General features: G+C 48.7%; 3 protein-coding genes across 7 annotated transcripts in view; all 3 read right to left on the reverse strand.

The window, feature by feature from the left end:
• Positions 1-312: 312 nt before the first annotated feature.
• Positions 313-8,618, reverse strand: LOC308107829 (aldehyde dehydrogenase, dimeric NADP-preferring-like). Of its 4 annotated transcripts, none has more exons than XM_080460383.1 (10): positions 8,246-8,563; positions 7,153-7,340; positions 6,848-7,079; positions 6,137-6,222; positions 5,771-5,979; positions 3,098-3,215; positions 2,871-3,012; positions 2,622-2,788; positions 2,425-2,524; positions 313-865 (listed from the first exon to the last, which is right to left on the reverse strand). In XM_080460383.1, the coding sequence occupies exons 2-10, from the start codon at positions 7,330-7,332 to the stop codon at positions 552-554; spliced, it is 1,548 nt and encodes a 515-aa protein (XP_080316509.1). In that variant the 5' UTR covers positions 7,333-7,340; positions 8,246-8,563; the 3' UTR covers positions 313-551. The 4 variants fall into 4 exon arrangements, with proteins under 4 accessions (XP_080316509.1, XP_080316508.1, XP_080316506.1 ...); XM_080460382.1 differs by having other exon boundaries at positions 318-865; positions 7,153-7,343; positions 8,246-8,618; XM_080460380.1 differs by having other exon boundaries at positions 318-865; positions 3,080-3,215; positions 8,246-8,592.
• A 653-nt stretch (positions 8,619-9,271) lies between these two features.
• Positions 9,272-15,458, reverse strand: LOC308107620 (aldehyde dehydrogenase family 3 member A2-like). 2 transcript variants are annotated; one of them, XM_080460046.1, is made up of 11 exons: positions 15,390-15,458; positions 15,151-15,312; positions 14,059-14,290; positions 12,453-12,538; positions 12,159-12,367; positions 11,625-11,742; positions 11,383-11,524; positions 10,653-10,819; positions 10,476-10,575; positions 10,142-10,380; positions 9,272-9,487 (listed from the first exon to the last, which is right to left on the reverse strand). In XM_080460046.1, the coding sequence occupies exons 2-11, from the start codon at positions 15,310-15,312 to the stop codon at positions 9,467-9,469; spliced, it is 1,476 nt and encodes a 491-aa protein (XP_080316172.1). In that variant the 5' UTR covers positions 15,390-15,458; the 3' UTR covers positions 9,272-9,466. The 2 variants fall into 2 exon arrangements, with proteins under 2 accessions (XP_080316172.1, XP_080316171.1); XM_080460045.1 differs by lacking the exons at positions 15,151-15,312; positions 15,390-15,458 and adding an exon at positions 14,440-14,741 and having other exon boundaries at positions 14,059-14,324.
• Positions 15,459-17,935: 2,477 nt separating this feature from the next.
• ulk2 (unc-51 like autophagy activating kinase 2) overlaps positions 17,936-21,142 on the reverse strand; it is a 33,972-nt gene continuing 30,765 nt past the window's right edge. Inside the window, exons 20-27 of the mRNA XM_080459403.1 lie at positions 20,761-20,870; positions 20,545-20,682; positions 20,220-20,461; positions 19,960-20,138; positions 19,747-19,865; positions 19,077-19,234; positions 18,865-19,000; positions 17,936-18,666 (exon numbers count right to left, since the gene is read on the reverse strand). Coding sequence (XP_080315529.1) covers positions 18,602-18,666; positions 18,865-19,000; positions 19,077-19,234; positions 19,747-19,865; positions 19,960-20,138; positions 20,220-20,461; positions 20,545-20,682; positions 20,761-20,870 — 1,147 coding nt within the window. The 3' untranslated portion in view covers positions 17,936-18,601. The remainder of the gene's footprint in view (positions 18,667-18,864; positions 19,001-19,076; positions 19,235-19,746; positions 19,866-19,959; positions 20,139-20,219; positions 20,462-20,544; positions 20,683-20,760; positions 20,871-21,142) is intronic.

Below are 21,142 nucleotides of genomic sequence, written 5' to 3' on the forward strand. Positions count from 1 at the left end.
GAACTGCAGTACTGCCACCTAGTGGTGGACCAATATTAAAGTAAGCTTAGACTTCTTGACCAAAGGTCATTTGGTGGATAAGTAGGTACAATACTTGTCTTTTAAAAAGAAAGCCTCGATGACTATAAATAAACATGACTGATAATGTAATTTCAATACTTTTTTTTGTGTATATTTGTGCTCTGAAAGCTTCAAACCACTTTATTCAGGATGGCTACTATAACTGTGCTGATATGAAGAGCAACATATTTATTTGTCATTTTGAAATGTGGTGACCCATTGTGATGAGAATTAAAGAATTGGTTCAATTTAAAAATTAAATATATCCACAAAACGTTTTATTGTGAAACGAAACAAGCAGAATACATAAAAGTGAATGTTAACTTCCAATGAAAAGAAATGTTTAACCTCATCCGTGACCAAACAGACACACATGTAGAAACAGGTTAGAACAAAGAATTATCATCTTTAAAAAAAACAAAAAACAAAGCAACCTCAGAACATAAAGTAGGACTCAAAATGTGTGCTGATGGGTTTCCTCTGGCCTGTCTCTAGTTGTAGAAGCCCCTCCAGTACCAGCAGGTACAGTTGAGGCCTGCGGCGATGAGCAGGATGATCAGCAGGGTGATGAAGAGGCCGCAGCCGAGGACGGTGGCGACGACGGCCCAGACCAGAGTCCTCTTGGACATGTCGATCAGTGGGGACTTGAGAGCCATGCGAGCCCTGCGAGCCCTCCGCCGGTCCTGAGGAGGATAGCGGGCCAGGTTGACGTGCTCCATGGCCAGCGAGCGCACCATGCAGGCCTTGTGGTGGCTCAGCTGGTCGAACGTGTGTTTTCCGTGGTAGCGGCCCATTCCACTGTGACCTGCAGCAAAAACACACACATCAGCTTCACGCAAAGGAAAAGTTCATTGCCATCAGGGAGAAGTTGTCACGTTTAATACGACCATACATCATTCTGTCTATTGAGGCGACATGTCCGACGAGAATAGAACAGAAATACTTTGTTAATCCCAGAGGAAAGTTCTTCAAACCGATGGATGCGGCTGTCACGCAAAGCATGAAGTCCATCAGGTGGGACTGGACAGTTCTGCTCCCGGGACGTCCTGCGCCGGGAGGCGAGGACTTTTTAAAGAAATCCATCTTGAAGCAGCGTCGGGTCCAGTGCATTAAGAGTTCAGTCCTTTCTGAGGCTCCAGGAGTAAACATGGTGTTCACCTCATGATTTGACCTCGTTCACATACCAGCTGCGACTTCATTTCATTCGTAAATAGAAATAATAACAGATCCTCTTTGAGGTGAAAATCCTTTCTTCAGACTTCAGTGTGCTTCTTCTTCTTCCTCACCGTGGCGATGAGACTGGTGTTACAGTATGGGAAGAAAATCCAGATGTTGTTTGAGGTTTCCTCCTGGTAACCTGGTAACCTCCTGATAACCAGGATCAGAGGAGCCTCAGAGGAAAACAGAGACTTTCACTCACTTACTCTCACCTGCTGCTCAAGTTAGAGAAACATCAAACTGCTAAAAACCTGGACTGAAACGTCTAAAATAGCCAAAAATTAAACTTCTTAAACAACAGAATGTTAATTATAATGTAGTTATATAGTTATGTTTGTCTATTACAACTTTATGAGCTGTGTGATCTTGACATTAAAGGATAAACATGCTCCAGATGGATTTTAATTTGAAGGACGAGACGTCGAAGTCTATTTTAGTCCTGAAGGTTTCAGACTGCTGCTCCAGGAAAGAGCGTAACAAACATTAACAGAGACGACTGGACTAAAAGCTCACGCCATCTTCATTTTCAGTACATATGTTGCCAGTAAAAGTAAAACTTTTCTGACTTTCTCAGAGTCACAAGAGGCTGGAGTCAAATTACCAGCTCTTCATCGCGGTATATCTTTGTAATCTTCTCTTATAGACAAAAATTAAAAGGGTATAAAAGCTTGGCGTAGTGCTGTAGTGGTCGGCGCCGTCGTCACACGGGGATATCGACGGTTTAAGAGGAAGGCTGAGGTCCCGTCTGTGGTGTTTCCATGTGAAAGTACTTCAGTTTCAAGTACAAAAACATGCAGTGGAAGTCAAGCGGTTGCTGTAAACCGCTCTTAGGAGTGAATGTTGACTGTGTCGATTAGGGACGCACCGATACCGATACCGATACCGATACCGATACCAGTATTGGGCATCAGGTCCGATACTGCACGGAGTACTCGTACTCGCTACAGACCCTCGATACAACCTGGCAAGTTTTACATGCATATTATGTAAGAAAAGTGCAGTGTGTGTATAATTGATGATGGATTATGCTTTGTGGCATTTAATAAGTAATTATATCGGTACTCATGACAGCCAGTAGCTAAAGGTTGGTACTAAAACAAATGTTTGATTCAGACCCGGCAGAACAAACCCCAGAACCTTTCTTACCAACGCCGCCGAAGGGGAGGGAGTTGAGTGAGTAGTGCATCATCACATCGTTAACAGTCACTCCTCCACTCGTGGTCGCCTCCATCATCCTGTTTACGGCCTTAGAGAGAAAAGTAGAGGACGAAACAGACCCACTGTGAAACGGCCTCAAGGAGACGAGTTGAATAGAAAACCTGCTTGGCCGTAGCCGCCGTCACCTTCTTGTCGGAGCAGAAGATGTAGAGAGCCAGAGGCTTCTCCCGCTCGTTGATGAAGCTGATGGCGTCGTCCATGTCGCTCACCGTCACGATGGGCAGCAGGGGGCCGAAGATCTCCTCCTGCATCAGCCTGGAGTGTGGGGGGACGTCCTTCAGCACTGTGGGGGCTTTTAATACAACGTCCACCAAGAGAACTATCAAGCCCATACTCTGGCTCGTCTGTGGAAAGATTTGTTTAGTTCTTCTTACCGATGTAGCGCTGTGAGGCGTCGCTCTGCCCTCCCAGTACAGGGGCGTAGCCCTCCATCAGACCCATGACTCTGGTGAAGTGACGCTGGTTGATGATTCGACCGTAATCGGGCGAGCACTTGGGATCGGGACCGTAGAACTCCTGGGATGGAGGGATGGATGGATGGATGGATGGAAGAGGTGGTGACGAGGCTCCGCAGCGTTTTTACCTGACGGGTGAGTTTTACCAGGAGAGTTTGTCGGAGGCACTCCACCACCCGGCCCTGGATGCAGGGTTCACACAGGATGTAGTCCGGGGCGATGCACGTCTGGCCACAGTTGATGAACTTCCCCCACGTAATCCGACTGCACACAAGCCAGGGGACAGTAGATCGGGTCACATAAGTAATCAGAGTAAACACCAATCACGCTGCTTCCTTTCCCCGACCAGACCCTGAACCAGGAGAAGGTTTCTGTTTCCCTTGATGAAGACACACAAGCTGCTTGCAAATCATCTTCATTATTTCCGGCCAAACATGGACGTACTCACACTTCTTTTTTTAATTTTTTTATCATCCAACAGTCACCCGGCCACCAGAGGGCGCCGAGGAGCTGGAGGCAGTCCACAGTGATACCTGTGGCTAAACCAACCACCTCAAACTTCTTCATGTTTTCAGACCAGCGGCCCCGACCTCTAATGTCATGGAATCCTTTGGAAAACTGATTAAAAGTTAAATATTTTAAACTTAAAGTTAAAATTGAAACTTCTTACTTGATGATGCCCCTCCCACTTTATTAAATCTGGTTTTTAAACATCTTGAAGGAAGCAAAAGTTGCGCTATCCTGCTATTTGTGGATTTCTCGTCTTCTTTTAACAAAATCCAACCCCACATGTCAACTGAGGAACTGGTTTTCTTCTCCACTGTGAGACGAATTGTCCTTCAGGGACACTAATAAACTGAACTGACCATGTGATGATGTCACAAAGCATCATGGGATTGACAGTGACAGAATGGGAGGAAGTCTTTTAATGCAAACGGGTAAATCTGATCTCTCAGTCTGAAACATTTCAATCAGATCTGCATCCCAGAAACAGGATGGATGAATGTGGGAAAGGGCATTTTTCCCCAAGTGGATTAATAAAGTACAATAAGTTTAGTTTTAATTTAGAGATACGCACTTTGTGCTCCAAATGTAGAGAAAGTTCAAATCGTTCTTCCTGCTTGAGGAAACGTTGTGGCGTGCTGCTTTACTGTGCTACTCTTTACTAAAATGATTATCAGATCAATAATATTAAATCATATTCTGCCTCACTTTAATGCAGAATAATGAAGCGGTGTCTACTTCAACAGTTACACCAGTGATGATTTTGTTAAATGTCTAAGAACCTTCAGAGTAAAGAGATTCCAAAGCTCATCAGGCCACAAGCGTGTGCGTCCCGCAGCAATAACGACCTTTCCCTCCATAGCGACTACACACCGACAGTACTGGCACCGTACTGTTTGAATTAGTCAAACATCCACACTCCACAGAGACCACCGAGCTGGAAAAATCCATTCTTAAAGCTACAAGTTAGACGTCTATCAGCCGTGGCTGAGCAGAAAGAAGGAGAATTGACCCTGTAAGACAAAATGATGAAAATAAACAGAGTCGATTGATCATCTGGACATTTTGACAACCACTTTAATACTGGAGCAGCTGTAGCGTGGTTATAGTCTCCTGGGATTCCTGGTGGTTACCGGTGGTTACTGATGGTTACTGGTGATTACTGGTGGTTACTGGTGGTTACTGGTGGTTACTGATGGTTACTGGTGATGGTTACTGGTGGTTACTGGTGGTTACTAATGGTTACTGGTGGTTACTGATGGTTACTGGTGGTTACTGGTGGTTACTAATGGTTACTGGTGGTTACTGGTGGTTACTGATGGTTACTGGTGATGGTTACTGGTGGTTACTGGTGGTTACTGGTGATGGTTACTGGTGGTTACTGGTGGTTACTGGTGGTTACTAATGGTTACTGGTGGTTACTGATGGTTACTGGTGGTTACTGGTGGTTACTGGTGGTTACTGATGGTTACTGATGGTTACTGGTGGTTACTGGTGGTTACTGGTGGTTACTGATGGTTACTGGTGGTTACTGATGGTTACTGGTGATGGTTACTGGTGGTTACTGGTGGTTACTGGTGGTTACTAATGGTTACTGGTGGTTACTGATGGTTACTGGTGGTTACTGGTGGTTACTGGTGGTTACTGATGGTTACTGGTGATGGTTACTGGTGGTTACTAATGGTTACTGGTGGTTACTGATGGTTACTGGTGGTTACTAATGGTTACTGGTGGTTACTGATGGTTACTGGTGGTTACTAATGGTTACTGGTGGTTACTGGTGGATACTGGTGGTTACTAATGGTTACTGGTGGTTACTGGTGGTTACTGATGGTTACTGGAGGTTACTGATGGTTACTGGTGGTTACTAATGGTTACTGGTGGTTACTGGTGGTTACAGATGATTACTGGTGGTTACTGGAGGTTACTGATGGTTACTGATGGTTACTGGTGATTACTGGTGGTCACTAATGGTTACTGGTGGTTACTGGTGGTTACTGGTGGTTACAGATGATTACTGGTGGTTACTGATGGTTACTGGAGGTTACTGATGGTTACTGATGGTTACTGGTGGTTACTGATGGTTACTGGTGGTTACTAATGGTTACTGGTGGTTACTGGAGGTTACTGATGGTTACTGGTGGTCACTGGTGGTTACTGATGGTTACTGGTGGTTACTGGTGGTTACTGATGGTTACTGGTGGTTACTGGTGGTAACTGGTGGTTACTGGTGGTTACTGGTGGTTACTGGTGGTTACTGGTGGTTACTGGTGGTTGTCCGTGTGAGACTGTGGTGAGTGATGCGAGCGGTTTACCGGCAGGCCACTGTGACGTTGCAGTTCTTGTCGATGTAGGCGGGGCTCTTCCCTCCCAGCTCCAGGGTCACTGGGGTGAGGTGGCGGGCTGCGGCCTCCATCACCACTTTGCCCACGGTGCTGCTGCCCGTGAAGAAGATGTGGTCAAACCTGAGCCTGAGCAGCTCCTGGGTCTCCGACACGCCGCCCGTCACCACCGGGTACAGGTCCTGGAAACAGGAAGTTCCAACACGTGAGGCCGTCTTGTTTGCAGACACACTGAGGAAGAAGGATGTCTGAATGTGGGGGTTCGCTCAGCGGCTGTGACTGTGTGGCCACAAGGCTTTCTAGCAGTATTCCAACAACAATGGCAGCTAGTGTTCAGACCATGTCCAGATAGCGAGGCAGCAGAGCGCGGAGCAGGAGGGACGAGTGCTCGCTGAGCTCCGACGGCTTCACCACAGCTGCGTTGCCTGCAGAGAGACGACACGGTGGGAATGGATGAGATCATCCGGGGGGGGGGGGGGGGGGGGGGGGGGGTGAACACCAACCAGTCTGAGTCTGATTCCCTACCCCCTTATTACCCCGACCTCACAATCTGTAGTCAGTCCCGTCCTTTTCTCTCCTTCTATCCTCCAACACAAATCAGAAGAGCAGAAACTTTCAGTCTGGTGCTGCAGGTTTTATTCTTGATCAAACTGAGTTTTTCCTTTCCACCGTCTCCTCTGCTTACTCATCTGGAATTGTTGTTTTGTTTTGTTTTTTAATCTGTAAAAGTACCTTGAAATGAGTGGGTTTAAAAAGTGTGTTGCTCCAACCAGCCAATCAGAAATCAAACCCTATATAGCGTCATCGGGGGTTTAGCCAATCCCAATCAAGGTAGGCCCTCCCCAATATTCAAATGAGGAAAATCAAGGAAAAAGCTGGATTTGAGAATTCCAACATTTCTTATCATGGCTGCCACTTAAACACTTCCGGGGTTAAGGAGAAGTGGCTAGGAAAGGATATAGGAAAGGAAATAGGAAAGGAAATAGGAGGGACTATTCAGATGCACCCTCCATCCTTTGACTGAGGCACTGAAGATTAAGGGTTTCCTACCTGCAGCAATAGCCCCAACCAGTGGCAGGAGGGTGACGGCCCAGGGGTAATTCCAGGCCCCGATGATGAGCACCACTCCCAGCGGCTCCGGCTGCACGTAGACCTCATCGGATAGGGTGAGGAGGGTCTTCTCCACCGGACGACGGGCCGCCCACTCAGCCAGCTTCTCGATGGCCAGCTTGATCTCATTGTCAATCCCAATCAGCTCCAGGAGCGGCGTGTCATATTGGCTCTGTGTTGAAACAGTAAAGCAGCTTGAACCTGCGTCGTCCTACACGACCCTCCGTCCTGTGCAGGTTTCTCACCCTGTTGATGTCCTGCTTGAGAGCGGTGGCGATCTCCGTCTCTTTCTCTGTGATCATCCTCTGCAGGGACTGAAGCTGCTGCAGTCTGAACTCCAGAGGCCGAGTCCTGCCGCTCAGGAAGGCCTCTTTGGCCTGCTGCACCGCCTGCTGCACCGCCTGCCGCTCCGCCTGCCGCTCCATGTGGTCACCTGCTGGAGGAGAGTTTCACAGACAAATAATTGATATTCTTAAAGATCCACGGTGTTGAGACACACAGAAGAGCAGTGGCGCTGCACGATACCTGCTAAACATCCAATATTCAATAATACAACCGAGTTCTGCAATTCAAACACTTTGGAGATAACGACACTGTCTTTCTTCGTGCTTCGCTTGTCCACGGAGCACTCCTCTTTCTCCTGCCCCTACTTCACACCAGCTGTGCCTCGGCTCATACGTTCCTGTGCAGTGTATAGCTTTAGGAGGAATGTCAGTGTGAATGCAACGTCAGACAGACGAGAATGTGAACAGAAGAGTAAAACACCACCTGAATCGTTCTTCTAGTCACCCAGAGATTGTAGAAGATTACATGATGTCTCCTGATTGGGTCAGGTCTGTAGGCCGGACCGGTACGATAGTGCCGTAGTAACATTGAAATTTGAAGTTTTCTTTGTTGTTGTGCAGACTCAGAGTACTCGTGATGAAAATGTCTATATTTTCACCAAAAATGACCAATAAAGCCAATTTTAATTAAACCTGCTGGTGCAAAGTCCAGAAGACTGTTTGGGGGTTTGTACAAACTCCCCCTGACAACGAGGCTTTGAGACTGATGCTCGTTTGCTCACAATGATCTCAGGGCCTCAATGTTCTGTTCTGACCCGAGGCCTTATGTTTGACAGCGCTGCTGAAATAATAACATAAAGGAATAATAAAGCATATTAAGGAACTTCTGTAAAGCCTTTCTATTTGTTTGTTTGTGCGTAGCATAGAGTTATGACAGTGAAAAAAAAACAAGATTTTCTTTCAATCCACACAGAAGAGGCATCTTTAGAAAGTATTACTTTTATGAGGTATCGGAGTATTTCTCAGTATCCTGACCGTGAAGCATGAAACTCACCGCAGTGAGGAGAAGCTGGGCATCCACTGGGGGGGTTATCAGCCTTCAGATGTCCTCTGGTGGAGGTCTCCAGTCGGTCTCTGGTGGTCTGCAGCGGTGCAGAGCTCTCACTGCCTCCCGCTCATCGTGCGCCCCGCGCCCGGATCACTTTACGCACAAACCGGTACCCACGCTCCGATGGTCTCCAGACGGACTCTGGTGGTTCCAGACAGTCTCCGGTGGTCGCCGTCGGTCTCCGGTGGTCTGCAGCGGTGCAGAGCTCTCTCTGCCTCCCGATCACTGTGCGCCCTGCGCCCGGATCACTTTACGCACCAGTCTGCAGCCGCGCTCCGATGGTCTCAAACACTGGCAGCTTTCACACGCACGCACTCACGCACGCCCACTCCACAGACACACAGGCGCGTGTACGACACGTTTCTATTGAGTCAGAGCCGGTTTGTCCCTTTACAGCCCGCAGATGAGCTAATCTGTTCCTCTCATGAGCCTCATTATGAGAATGTACCCGAATAAAAGTCCATCAATAACAATGACATAAACCGTTGGATCGTCTCAGGCATGTGATCATCTATTCTGACCTATATTTAACATTCAAAGTGTTTAAGGTACCTCACCCTCTTGGACCTGGTCAGGGTGGAAGTCTTGGAAACTATCAGGGTTTACACAGGGCGAGAGGCAGGGAGGTTCACTGGGGAGGCAGATCAGGTCCAGAAAACCACGTAGAAAAACAAAGCAACAGTAAATAAGAAGATAATTATGCTGAACAATTAAATGTGATGAAGAACTGGCACAAGATCGTCTTTTCTGCTTTTCAATCTGAAAAGTGTCTCCACTTTCCAACATCCTGCTTGAAAACAATGTCTGTTTTTCTTTATCATTAAAAAATGGAGAGAAAACCGGACTTGCCTCCGCCGCTGGAGGTATTTGGTGTTTGATAGTGGTTTCATACACACATATAAAACAACATGGTGGTTGTTACTAATAGTTACAGACAAAACGTGAATTCAAAAGACAATCAAGCAGGATTTTTGATTTTAAAAATTATTTTAATAAGCAGCTTTATGTGCAACAAAAATACGAAGCAACAAATATGTTCCTCAACAGCAGCTGGTAAACAAACATGGACACAGATATTCTAAGATGCGGCTCTGCAGGTCTCCAGAGGAGTTCTGTGTGTTTCTAGACGTCCATGAGGTCATCATCCTAGCCCACAATCCAGACCGCTCAGCCTCGACGCAGGAACCTCTGAGAGACACACACACACACACACACACACACACACACACACACACACACACACACACACACACACACACACACACACACACACACACACACACACACACACACACACACACACACACACACACACACACACACACACACACACACACACACACACACACACACACACACACACACACACTTTAAATGGTCACGGGAGAAAACAAGTGTTCATGTCAACAAAGGTGGTGGGGTTGACCTAAACAATAGAGGCCATTGACTGAGTGCGAGGCAGGGCATGCTGGGTAATTAAAGGGAGGGTAGATGAGGGGGCATTATGTGGTTAGATTTCCTGCACAACGCCACACATTGTCGCCAGAGACAAAGCCATTGTTGTGTGCGGCTGCGGGGATGTGGGACTGTGAGCATGTGGAGGGAGGAGCTCTCATGACATTACTATGGGAAAATACATCCAGCTGGGATTATTTCCCAGGTTGTAAACAAGCACCTCACGATTATCAGCCAAAACTCAAACCGTGATCAGAATTCCTACGCAGATGAATGACAGTTCTATGGAACAACTATCTATACAGTTGTTACCATGGAGGATAAAAACATCGGGATGCTGTTGAAGCGTGATGAAGCTTCCAGGAGCGGGTTGACAGACGGCGTTACCTGCACGACGAACGCCGTCAGGCTGAGCATGGTGACGAGCAGCGCCGCCCGACGCAGCCCGCCCTGCTTCACCTGCAGCAGCAGGAACCATCGGGTCCAGCTGACCTTGCTGGTGGTGTGCGGGGGGTACCGGAGGCGGTTCACCGCCTCCATCTTCAGCTGCTTGATGAGGCAGCTACGCAGGTGGCTGAGCCGGTCGAAGGTGTGGCGGCCGCGGTAACAGCCCATACCGCTGTAACCTGGGGAAGGAACACGACCCGCCTCAGTCCTGCAGGTCCTGCAGGTCCTCGCAGGTCCTCGCAGGACGCAAAGAAGAAGTGGCAGAGACACTCACCAACTCCTCCAAAGGGAAGGGCGGGGATGGTGAAGTGGATCAGACAGTCATTAGCCAGCAGGGAGCCACTGGACGTCTCTGCTTTCACTCTCCTGATCAGCTGTTCGTCACACGGAAACAAGGAAGGGTTAGAAAATCGTAGAGCAACGTCCAACTCCAACCACTTTGCCGCTGTACCTGGTTGTCGTTGGAGAACACGTAGATAACCAGCGGCTTTTCTCTCTCGTTGATGAAGTGGATGGCCTCGTCCACGCCACCGACTGAGACGATGGGCAGCAGAGGACCGAAGATCTCCTCCTTCATCACATTCGAGTCAGCGCTCACGTCCTTTAACACCGTGGGAGCTGCAAGCAGGCAGAAGAAGGGACGTTCATGAGACGTTTGAGGACGTCACCTGGTGATCCAGGGAGAAGGAAGCGTCAGTGATGTGATCATGGGCAGTCTTCATACCAACAGCTTAAACAATCTAGTGACAGGATTCACTTTTAGAAATGAACCAAAACATGGGGCTTGTTTTCATTTATCGTCTCTGACAAGACAAAAAAAGAGGCGTGTTTTTCTGGGAGCAAAGAAAATGACCAAACTTTTAACACTGAAATCAGAAATCAGTGTTGAAGTGAAAATATCCACTAGATGGCAGCAGAGGAGTCCACACACCAACCAGACTGTCAGTCTAGACATCCTGACAACAATCAGTGTGTGAAAAGGTTGTAAAGGTCAGACGCTGATGTGGAACGAGAAGTCCTGACACGCAGTCTCTGGGTTTTATACACCTGTGGAGACTGGAAGTGACTGGAACACCTGAACTCAATGATTTGGAGAGCTGAGCAAATACTTTTGGCAGTACAGAGTATGAAGTGTGGTAACGTGAGGTTCAGTACTGCAGGCTGGTCCAAACACCACGTACCGATGTAGCACTGCGATTCGTCAGCGTCTCCGCCCACAGCCACCGTGCCGCCGTCCATCAGAGCCAGGACTCTGTTAAAGTGGCGCCGGTTGATGATGCGTCCGTAATCCTCAAACGTCTTTGGATCGTCTGTGTAGAAATCCTGCGGGGAGCCACGGGAAAACAACATGACAGCAAGGAAAGGAAGGACACTTCACTCTCTTGATGAGCCGAGCGGTTGAGTTATTTTGATTATATGAGACCTTGATGCTCCTCTGGAGTTCCTCCAGGACCCGGTCCTGGACGGACGGTTCACACAGGATGTAGTCCGGAGCGATGCAGGTCTGACCGCAGTTCACAAACTTCCCCCATGTGATCCGACTGGAAACAAACACAAAACAAAGTCAGAGATTCTATTTAAACGATCATACGGTTTGTGTCAGGTCGAACATGAGCTCTAACCCCATCAGTTATGAGAAAAGCTCCACCTCCTCCACCTCCAGTGGGCGGAGGAGTCTTTAGTCCTGGTCCTGGGGGGCCTCTGTACTCTTAGTACATCCATGTTGCTGCAGTTTGAGTTCAACTGAGAGGTTCTGTGGATTCAGGTCCTTTTGTTTTATTTTCGAGTTCATTTATTTGGTTTTAATCAACATTGAACTGCTTGTTTGTTAAAATAATTTATAAAAACACGCCGTCAATCCTCCGTCACTAAAGTTCACCTGCAGGTGAGCCAATACAGTGTGTGTGTGTGTGTGTGTGTGTGTGTGTGTGTGTGTGTTAAACAGACACACACTAACCGGCAGGCCACAGCAACGTTGCAGTTCTTGTCGATGAAGCAGGGGCTCTTCCCTCCCAGCTCCAGGGTGACCGGGGTGAGGCGGCAAGCTGCAGCCTCCATCACCACTCTGCCCACCGCAGAGCCGCCGGTGAAGAAGATGTGGTCGAACCTCTGCTTCAGCAGCTCCTGGGTCTCTGACACACCGCCCGTCACCACTGGATACAGGTCCTACACACACACACACACACACACACACACAGAGTGAAGCTTTGCACACACAGGAAGTGCAGGGGGCAGCCAGCAGGAGGCTCACCTGGTCCAGGTAAAGAGGGAGGAGCTCCTCCATCACCCGGGCAGAGTGACAGCTCACCTCAGATGGCTTCACCACTGCTGCATTACCTGAAACACACCTGGATGGTGACCAAATGTTCAGAGGAAAAACCTTTTACAGCTGCAAACTTAAGTGATGAAAGGGACTCAGTGTGCTACCTTCATTGGTATAATACCGATACTGCACAAAGTACTCGCACTTGTACTGGCGAGAGCTCGTCGATGCAACTCGGCGAGTATCATGTGACCTCATGCATCGGCAACGTGAGCAGCAGGTAGACAAGAGAGGACGAGCGACGTCTACGGTTTGAAGACACTTTAATTCTAATGAGAACGACAAAAGGAAGTAAGTAATATCAGGACTTGTGTAAACCTCTGATACTCGCTCAGATCACGGTGGACGTCTGCCGAGTTCAGATCTCGAGGACAGACGAGACAAATAAACGGTGTCCGTGTGACACGAAATCATCAGCTGGCAGATCCCGCCTCACTCTGTTCTCACGTGGAGATCCTTCCTGACGTTTTAACGTCGGAGGTAAAAGTTTTCCTGCGAACAAACGTCTCCTGCCTGTTTACACAACATTTCCACGGAAAACGAAAAACTTTGGGGCCATTTTGGGCGTCTGTCTCCACGACAACGGTGCTCAGAGCCACTGAAAACTCAGCTTTTTGAAAACGGCTCCCAAGGTGGAGCTTTTTGAAAATGCTCGGGCTCCGTTGTTGTGTAACGGGAGTGAAAATGAGACTTTCTGGAACTGCTCCTTGGAGACAGTGGAAACGCTGCTACTCAGCCGGCGCGCCACGCCTGTTCTTATGCACACGTACAGGAGCACAACAGCGCCCACTAGTGGCCCAACATGAAAACGACATCGTTTTCAAAACGTTGCCATGTAAACATGAAACTTTTCTGAAATAAAAAAACGGAAAATCGATGTCGTTTTAAAAAGACCTGAATCAAACTCGATCTGAGAAAATGTTGTGAGAAATTGCAATTCCAGTGTTTCACTGAGACTTTTGATTCATTTCATGGATTCATGTAGCTGCTAGTGATTGGAATAAGATTTCATTTCATCTATTTGGAGGGGACGGGGGGACGGGGACGGGGGGATTCAGTACGAGGCAAAAAACCATAGAAGGTTATAAACATATAAAAACAATATGGTAAAACAAATACAATAAAATAATTCTTCCTACAAACCTACCATAAAGTACAAATATTAAAGTGCTTACTCAGCAGTTTGACATCGGTAAAGGGCCTTATTGTCCTAATGATCATAAGTTTGATTATTGATCAGTGGTATCTTGTACGGTTTTATAAAACCGACACAGGCGGAGCTTTCTGGGATAACTGGAGATAACTACAACCTTTACCAGAGAGGACATTCTGGGGAAGGAGGACTGGCGGCTCAGGTTTCACTCCAGTCGATCTTCTTTACAAACTCTGATCAGATAGGATCAGATGGAAACAAAACTAAATTATAAACTCCTTTGAGAAACTATGTTTGCGCTACAGTGCAGAAACACGTCAGCCATGACCGGGCTGTACGTACACCGGTGAAGCAGCTTGTATGGTTCTGGTTGTTTCCTACCTGCAGCAATAGCCCCAACCAGTGGCAGGAGGGTGACGGCCCAGGGGTAATTCCAGGCCCCGATGATGAGCACCACCCCCAGCGGCTCCGGCTGCACGTAGACCTCATCGGATAGGGTGAGGAGGGTCTTCTCCACCGGACGAGGGGCCGCCCACTCAGCCAGCTTCTCGATGGCCAGCTTGATCTCCACCTCCAACACCACCATCTCGAACAGCTCCGTCCCGTTCTCGCTCTGAAGACAGGAGAGGGTGAATCCAGGACTCAGTCTGCTTGATGAATCCAGACATATTTATGGAGGTGAGAGGCTCCAGGTGTCACATCAGAACATTGAAAATCATTTCTATTAGTGTGGTCTGGGTGCTCAGACCACCTGCAAAATACCTGACCAGGCACAGGCCTCGTCGTCTACATGGACCAGGGACCACCGGACCAGGGAACATTTGGACCAGGGACCAGTGGACCAGGGACCAGCGGACCTCAGTGCTGTTCTCTGATGAAAGCTGAGCTAACATGTTATTGGAGTCGTCCAGGAGATATTCAGCATCGGCCATCGTCTCCAGACGAGCCTTTGGTTGTGGTGTTACGGTCGATACAGAACCTCCCCACACTTTGTGAACGGTGCAGTGACCAGCCCTGTTACCTGAATAACATCATTACTCCAGTCATTGTGCATGAACACCACAGGCCTCATTTCCTCCTCTGATTCTGGTTCTGCAGGTTTCTCCCCCTCTGAGTCTGGTTCTGCTTGCTCATGTGGAATTGTTTGTTCCTCTGTTAAAGAACCTTCTGACTTTTGTTTGGAGCAACAGAAGTCAAATTGAATCTTCATGTTGAAGGTTGAACGTGTTCTGTGGCTCCAGATGATTTATATTCATGGAAAATGGCTTTTACTCATAAACGTCGCAGATCTTTGAAGAGTTTGAAGCAGTTTAATGTAGTTTTTACACACATGGGATATTCTGGGAAAGGTGGAAGCATTGAATGACAATCCCTGCATGGAGTCCAGTCTCCCTCTATCAGAATTTAAACTTTAACCACATATCTTAATGAGAAGTTTGAAGTGTCAGCACAGTGGAGGCAGAATAAAAGCACCTTTCCCAGGTCTCTCCTGGCTGAATCTGCGATGTCGCTCCGTTTCTCGGACATGAAGCTCAGCAGAGCCTTCAGCTGCTGCCTCCTGTGCTGCAGCGGTCTGCTCCTCCCGCTCCGGAAGCTGGTTCGAGCCCGCTGCACGACGTGCTCCTCCCGGGACATCTGGAACACAGGAGACAGGCTACCGCGAGGACACCGGGAGCAAAGTAGAATTGATTTGAACCAAATAAAGATGTTACCTTTGCGGTCTCTCTGCCGTCGACACGACTCTGGAGCTCCGAGCTCACTGCTTCCGTAAACAAAGTTTGGGCAGCAGCCATTGGTGCTCTGCGCATGTCAGTCAAACTAAAAGCCAATCAGCGCCACCCTACGTCACACAGCCCATCCCCTCCGTGACTGAAATACTAAACAGACTCACCGGAGGGAGTTTAAAGGAGGGCCTCAAAACCTCTCTCAAATATATAACCTCGGTTATAAACTGTATATATATTCACATCGCACTGGTGATTATCTGATTTTAGTAGCTTGTTTGTTTCACACTCTCTTCCATGGCCACACGTGTATAAAATCAAGCTTCTCGGCATGCAGACTATTTCTACACACATTAGTGAAATAATGTGTCGCTCACTGAATTCCAGCATGGGACAGTGATAGGATGCCACATGTTCAATAAGAAAATAAAAATCACAGAGCGGGGTCAGTCCGGCAGCTGATCCAAGCAGCACATCATCAAGAGCAGTAGAAAGTGTCTGATGCAGTGGTGGACAGCTCTCCGCCACTGGACTGTAGAACTGGAGGGACCAATCACGCTTCTCCGTCTGGCAATCTGATGGACAGTCTGGGTTTGGCGGTTGCCGGGAGAACAATGCTTGTCTGACTGTATTGGACCAAGCGATTAGTGAAAGGAACTGTGGAAGCTTCAGCGTACCAAGACATTTGGGACCATTTCGTGCTCCCATCACTGTGGGGACGGTTTGGCGATGAGCCATTCCTCTTCCAACATGGCTGAACACCAGTGCACAAAGAAAGGGTCCACAAAGACCTGGATGTTCCGGTTTGATCTCGACAGAACACCTCTGGGATGAATTTCAGCAGAGTCAGGACGTCTCGTAACACATCAGAGTCTGACCTCATAAATGGTCCAAAAATCCCATAAACACTCCAACACCTTGTGGAAATCCTTCCTGCATGAGGTGAGGCTGCAAAGTGTGGACCAACATCTTATTAAATCCAATGATTTAATAAATGGATGTCACTGAACTTCATATGAAATCGAAGCAGGTTGAGCAAATGCTCTGGAGATCATTCATATAAAACCTGCACAGAACAAAGAGAAGCACTGAAAGAAAGCAAAGCGCAGCGAGACACTTTTTCTTTTTCTTTAATAAAAGACTGTATTTGAGTTCCATAAAGAACAGAGCGACACCCTCGCCGGGAGACACAGTATAATACTAACATTTCTCTTTGAAAAAACTTGGTGCGTGGAAAGTGTTGCATCTTCAGGATGGAGAGTGATGAGGGGGGGGGTTCTTCAAAATGCAATCAGCTCGAGCAGGACAGGTGGAAAAATGACAAGAGGATGTGTACATTCGACGTTCTAGAAGGTTCTACGGGGGGGGGGGGGGGTGCAGACATGGTGCCCATGCTTGAGTGTGGAAACAGTCCACCGGTTGGACGAGGCTTCCCGTCAGTCTTCACTCTGTGTGCAGTACAAGGCTTCATGTGGTTCAGAGTGCTCACCACCAAGATATGTCTCCAAGTTAAAAAACTCCATGGAGAGGAGCGGGCCGCAGACCGCCCGCCCGTGTACCTGTACACATCAGAGTAACGAAGGTATTCACACCTGTACAAGAGGAGTAGGTCTGCTGTCACAAGAAGAAGGCACCTCCTTTTTCAACTGCGAGCTGGAAACTACTGGCCTTAATGCACATCCGGCTGTGCATCTACATATGGAATATACACCTCTAGATACAGTACCTACAGTGGGGGGGGCAGGGGGCAGGGGGGGGGGGGGGGGGGGGGGGGTCAGTTGGTGGAGCTGCCGTGAGTTTTTACTACTGTCTTTTGGCACACTCCTGTGGTGCCGACGCAGGTTTACGATTTAACTTATCAAACCCTTGGCAGACATGAATAAAATCAATACAAAGTCATCACATATCGACATATAAAGATTTGTGCTCTTTGACACACACACACACACACACACACACACACACACGTTCATGAGAGGATCAGAGCCACGCAGGTATATATTTATGTATAGAAACATTGTTCTGACTTTCTCAGAACTTCGATGAGCTTTTTTTTTTTTTTTTGTGGCACTAATCCTCTTCCATACAAATATTTACAGGTTTGCAAACATCAAGTTTTCTTTAAATAATAATAATAAAATAAAAGCTACAGATTCAGACAGAACTTACAAGTTGTAGTTTTTTTCTTATTACTTGTGTAACTTGTCAAGTGATTTCATGGTTGAGTTTCAGTGGTCCGGCTTTAACAGAGGACTCCTGATTGGTTTGAATATCTAAGACCCCCCCCCCCCCCCCCCCCCCCACCCCCCACCCCCCCCCACCCCCCACGGCTCCCTGCTGTGAGCAGCACCATCGACAAGTCAACACGAGGCTCCTGCGCCGCTGTATCATGGTAAGAGAAGGGTTAACTGGTCAGTGTGAAATCCTGATCAGAGGAGTGGCGGGCTGCAGAGGGGTGATTTAGACTTCTGTGAAGTATCTAAAAATCGTCAGAAAACCTTTTTAAAGTGTGAAAACAATCTACAAAGATTATTAAACTCATGTGAGATGGTTTTATCTGGATAGATAAATAAATAGATATGAGATTGACTTTTATTGGAGTCTTTTGTCTGTTTGAAAGACTGCAGGCTGTGTTCACACTGACGGGTACATCTCCACCCTGACGGACGGCTGGACGGCCTCACAGCGCAGCAGTGAACAGGAACCATCACCCTCCACTTCTACCGTCAGACGTCCGTCTCCTCTCTTTCATCCTCAATAAAGTGCTTGAGCTGACAACAAGAAAAGTAGAAATCGTCCAGGTTGTGTAGTTTGCGTAACAGATGTTTGATTCTGGAGTCCAGGTCAGTCGGCTCCGGTTTTCTTTTCCTTCCACTCCAAACAGTCACGAGGTTTTTCAAGACATGGTCGTCCGAGCCAATAAATAAGAACAACAAGGCGGGTAGAGAGGAGCAGGTCTGATTTGAAGAGGTGGAGTCAGTTTGAAGTCTCTGAGTCCTGTCAAGCTTCTGTTTCCTCTGGCGCATCGGGATTCTTCCACTTCTGCTGTCATCTTTGGTTGTGAAGTTGTGCCTCAGCTGGAGAAACAGCAGCTGGAGTCCAAACGAAGCCTGACCAGTCAAAGTGCTTGAACTGCTACAGGAGGGAACAGGAGCTCTTCAACAGCTTCAGTCTGTGTGTGTGTGTGTGTGTGTGTGCTGCTACTCGTACAGCGTGACCGTACAGTAGCACAGAGCTGAGATCCTGCGGTCCACACTGGCCTTGTCTGCAGGGAAACAACGAGAAGGAAACGTCATCACACAGCTGACAGAAAACACAGACTTCATTGCTGCTGGGAAACTTCATCAGAACCATCTGCAGCGCTTCAATGGGATTATCAGGGATTATTCTTACACATGATGCTGAAGCGCCAACGATTTCTTTTGAATCTGAACAAATCTGTCTGTCTCGAGGCCGTACTCACATTTGACCACGTTCTCGATGTCGGTGGGGTCTTGTAGGATCTTGGACAGGCCGTCCAGCAGCATGGCGGCCTTGCTGTAGCGGTAAGCGATGTCCTCCGTTTGCTTGAACATCTCGTCCAGAGCCGCAGACTGAACCTGGGACACACAGACACGTCAGGTCGGAAGCTCTGGCGGCAGAACCGAGCCGCTCACTGGTCCGTGTGACGCTCACCATCTCCACCGCCTGGTTGTAGATGAGCTTCTCCGCCGTCACGCTGTTGATCTCGTCCACGAAGCGCTGCTTGTCAGAGAAGAAGTGGTTGAGCTTGTCGGTAAGCCGCCGGCAGAGGGAGATGCAGCTTTTGTATCGGTCGTTCAGGTTCTTCACCACTGAAGGAAAAGATGAAGCGCGAAGTGAGAGACATCCAGACACTTTACATAAATCAGATCTCTTCTTTATATCCCGGACAGGAAGCCCTCAAGACGTTTGTAACTTCTGAACTAGTTTCTAATATCAACTCCTGCTTCAGATATCAAGAGCTCTGAAATCTGCAGATGTAACACAAAGTTTTAAGACATGGAAATGCTTGGGGCGTCATGAAGCGCTGCTGATTTTAAGGCAGCGGTGTCAAACATGAGGCTTCTGGGCCAAAACCAGCCCGCAAAAGAGAGTAAAATAGAATATGGCTTAATAGAAGCAAAGGACAGAAATAGAGCTGGATGTATCTTTTGTTGGGTTCCTCAAGAAAAAGGTTGGGAATCAGTGTCATAAAGAAAGCTGCTGGTGTGTGACTCGACGAACCTCCGCAGAGAGAAGCTGCTGACTGGTTCTGACGATATGAAATGATAATAAATGTGCAGTTTGAGACCCTGAAGCGGCTGTGAGGAGGAAACAGCCTCACCCTGTTTGACAGCAGAAGATGGGTTGAGTTTGGCAGATTTGATCTGAGCCTTGGCCAGATGGAGGGACGACGCCAGCAGCTGAGCCGCCTTCATGTAGAGGACCAGCTGCTCCACCTGCCTGTAGGGGGCAGCACAGTCACAGAGGATGAGCTGACTGGACTGCAGCAAGCAGTGAACAAAGGAGCAACAAGAGCAGACAGTCTTGTCCTCACCCCCACTCTTTACTGAGCTGACTGATCTGGTCCACCACCACGCTGTCCTGGGGGGGGTACAGGGAGGCGGCCGACACGCCAAGCTCCGCTCCCCCGGCTCGGACCGCCGCCATCTCCAGAACGCAGTCGGTGAATGAAAGCATCATCCGTAGGTGCATCAGGGTGTCTGTGTGCTCGCGCTGTGGCAGGAAACACAATATCAGCGAGGTGTCAGTGAGCAGCGGGTCGGGTCGGGTCGGGTCGGGGAAACGCCGTCTCACCTCCATGAGGGTCTCCTCAGGCAGCTCAGGGGCTTCGAACGTGATGAATCCCTCCAGACTGGGAGGAGAGGTCCCATAGGGGACGTATCGGAGGCTGCTGGGAGCCCCGTCCATCAGGGGAACCACCGGCCCACCGCCGAACCCTCCTGGAGGGGAGCAGCCCATCGCCATGCCTGGGGGAGAGCCCACATACACCCGACCACTGGTGGAGCACAGCGAGCCGGCCGAGCTGTTGGAGCCCACTGAGGGAGGAGGAGGAGGAGGTGAATACAGCTGAATGAATCAAACACAGTTCATCTGGAGGGAGGGAGGGGTGGGGGCTCACCTGAGGTGGTGCGTGGTCGTGTTCCCAGGTGGCTGCATGTGGGGGGTGTGCTGCTGCTGGGGGGCGAGCCCACTGTGAACAGGACGGTACGAGGACTGGCTGAGCCGCCCTGATGCATCCCGCCGCACCCTGCGGGAGCTGCAGGGGGACAAAACATCCTCCTTTCATCGAGCTGAACGAGTAATCGGAGGGCCGGCGGGGGGACGGCTGCCTCACCTGTGTCCATGGGCCGCTCGGTGTTCAGGCTGTCTGTGCTGCCCTGATAGGCCTGTCCACCCAGAGTGATCCTGACGGGCTGCTCCGACAGGCGGCCCGTACTGACCGACCTGCAGGGGAACACGCAGCGTCAGCACGGCGTCACACTGCACACCATCCGATGTCAAAAACAACTGAACACAGACCTCCAACAGCTTCATCATGTCAGACTTACTCTGTCACAGTGATTTCATTTCAATTAGAAACTCGTCCGTCACTGCATAGCTCATCTGAGCTTAGATTTAAAGCAAAGTGGGACCAGTACATGACGAGAATGTTTGTCTTCATTATATGTCTTTTATTAAAACTTGGACAGGTTGAAACGTTTGAGGAAAATCACCGT

The sequence above is a fragment of the Lipophrys pholis genome (assembly GCF_963383615.2).
Source record: "Lipophrys pholis genome assembly, chromosome: 3".
NCBI classification, from domain to species: Eukaryota; Metazoa; Chordata; class Actinopteri; order Blenniiformes; family Blenniidae; genus Lipophrys; species Lipophrys pholis.

Coding starts and splice junctions, on each gene's coding strand:
- LOC308107829 (XM_080460380.1), bottom strand. CDS start 7,332: ATGGAGCGGCAGGCGGAGCGGCAGGCGGTGCAGCAGGCGGTGCAGCAG. Junction 6,223..6,847: donor GGTTGGGGCTATTGCTGCAG/GTAGGAAACCCT, acceptor GTCTCTCTGCAG/GCAACGCAGCTGTGGTGAAG. Junction 3,013..3,079: donor TGGTAAAACTCACCCGTCAG/GTAAAAACGCTG, acceptor CCTCCATCCCAG/GAGTTCTACGGTCCCGATCC.
- LOC308107620 (XM_080460045.1), bottom strand. CDS start 14,609: ATGGCCGATGCTGAATATCTCCTGGACGACTCCAATAACATGTTAGCT. Junction 12,539..14,058: donor GGTTGGGGCTATTGCTGCAG/GTAGGAAACAAC, acceptor GGTGTGTTTCAG/GTAATGCAGCAGTGGTGAAG. Junction 11,743..12,158: donor AACGTTGCTGTGGCCTGCCG/GTTAGTGTGTGT, acceptor GTTTGTTTCCAG/TCGGATCACATGGGGGAAGT.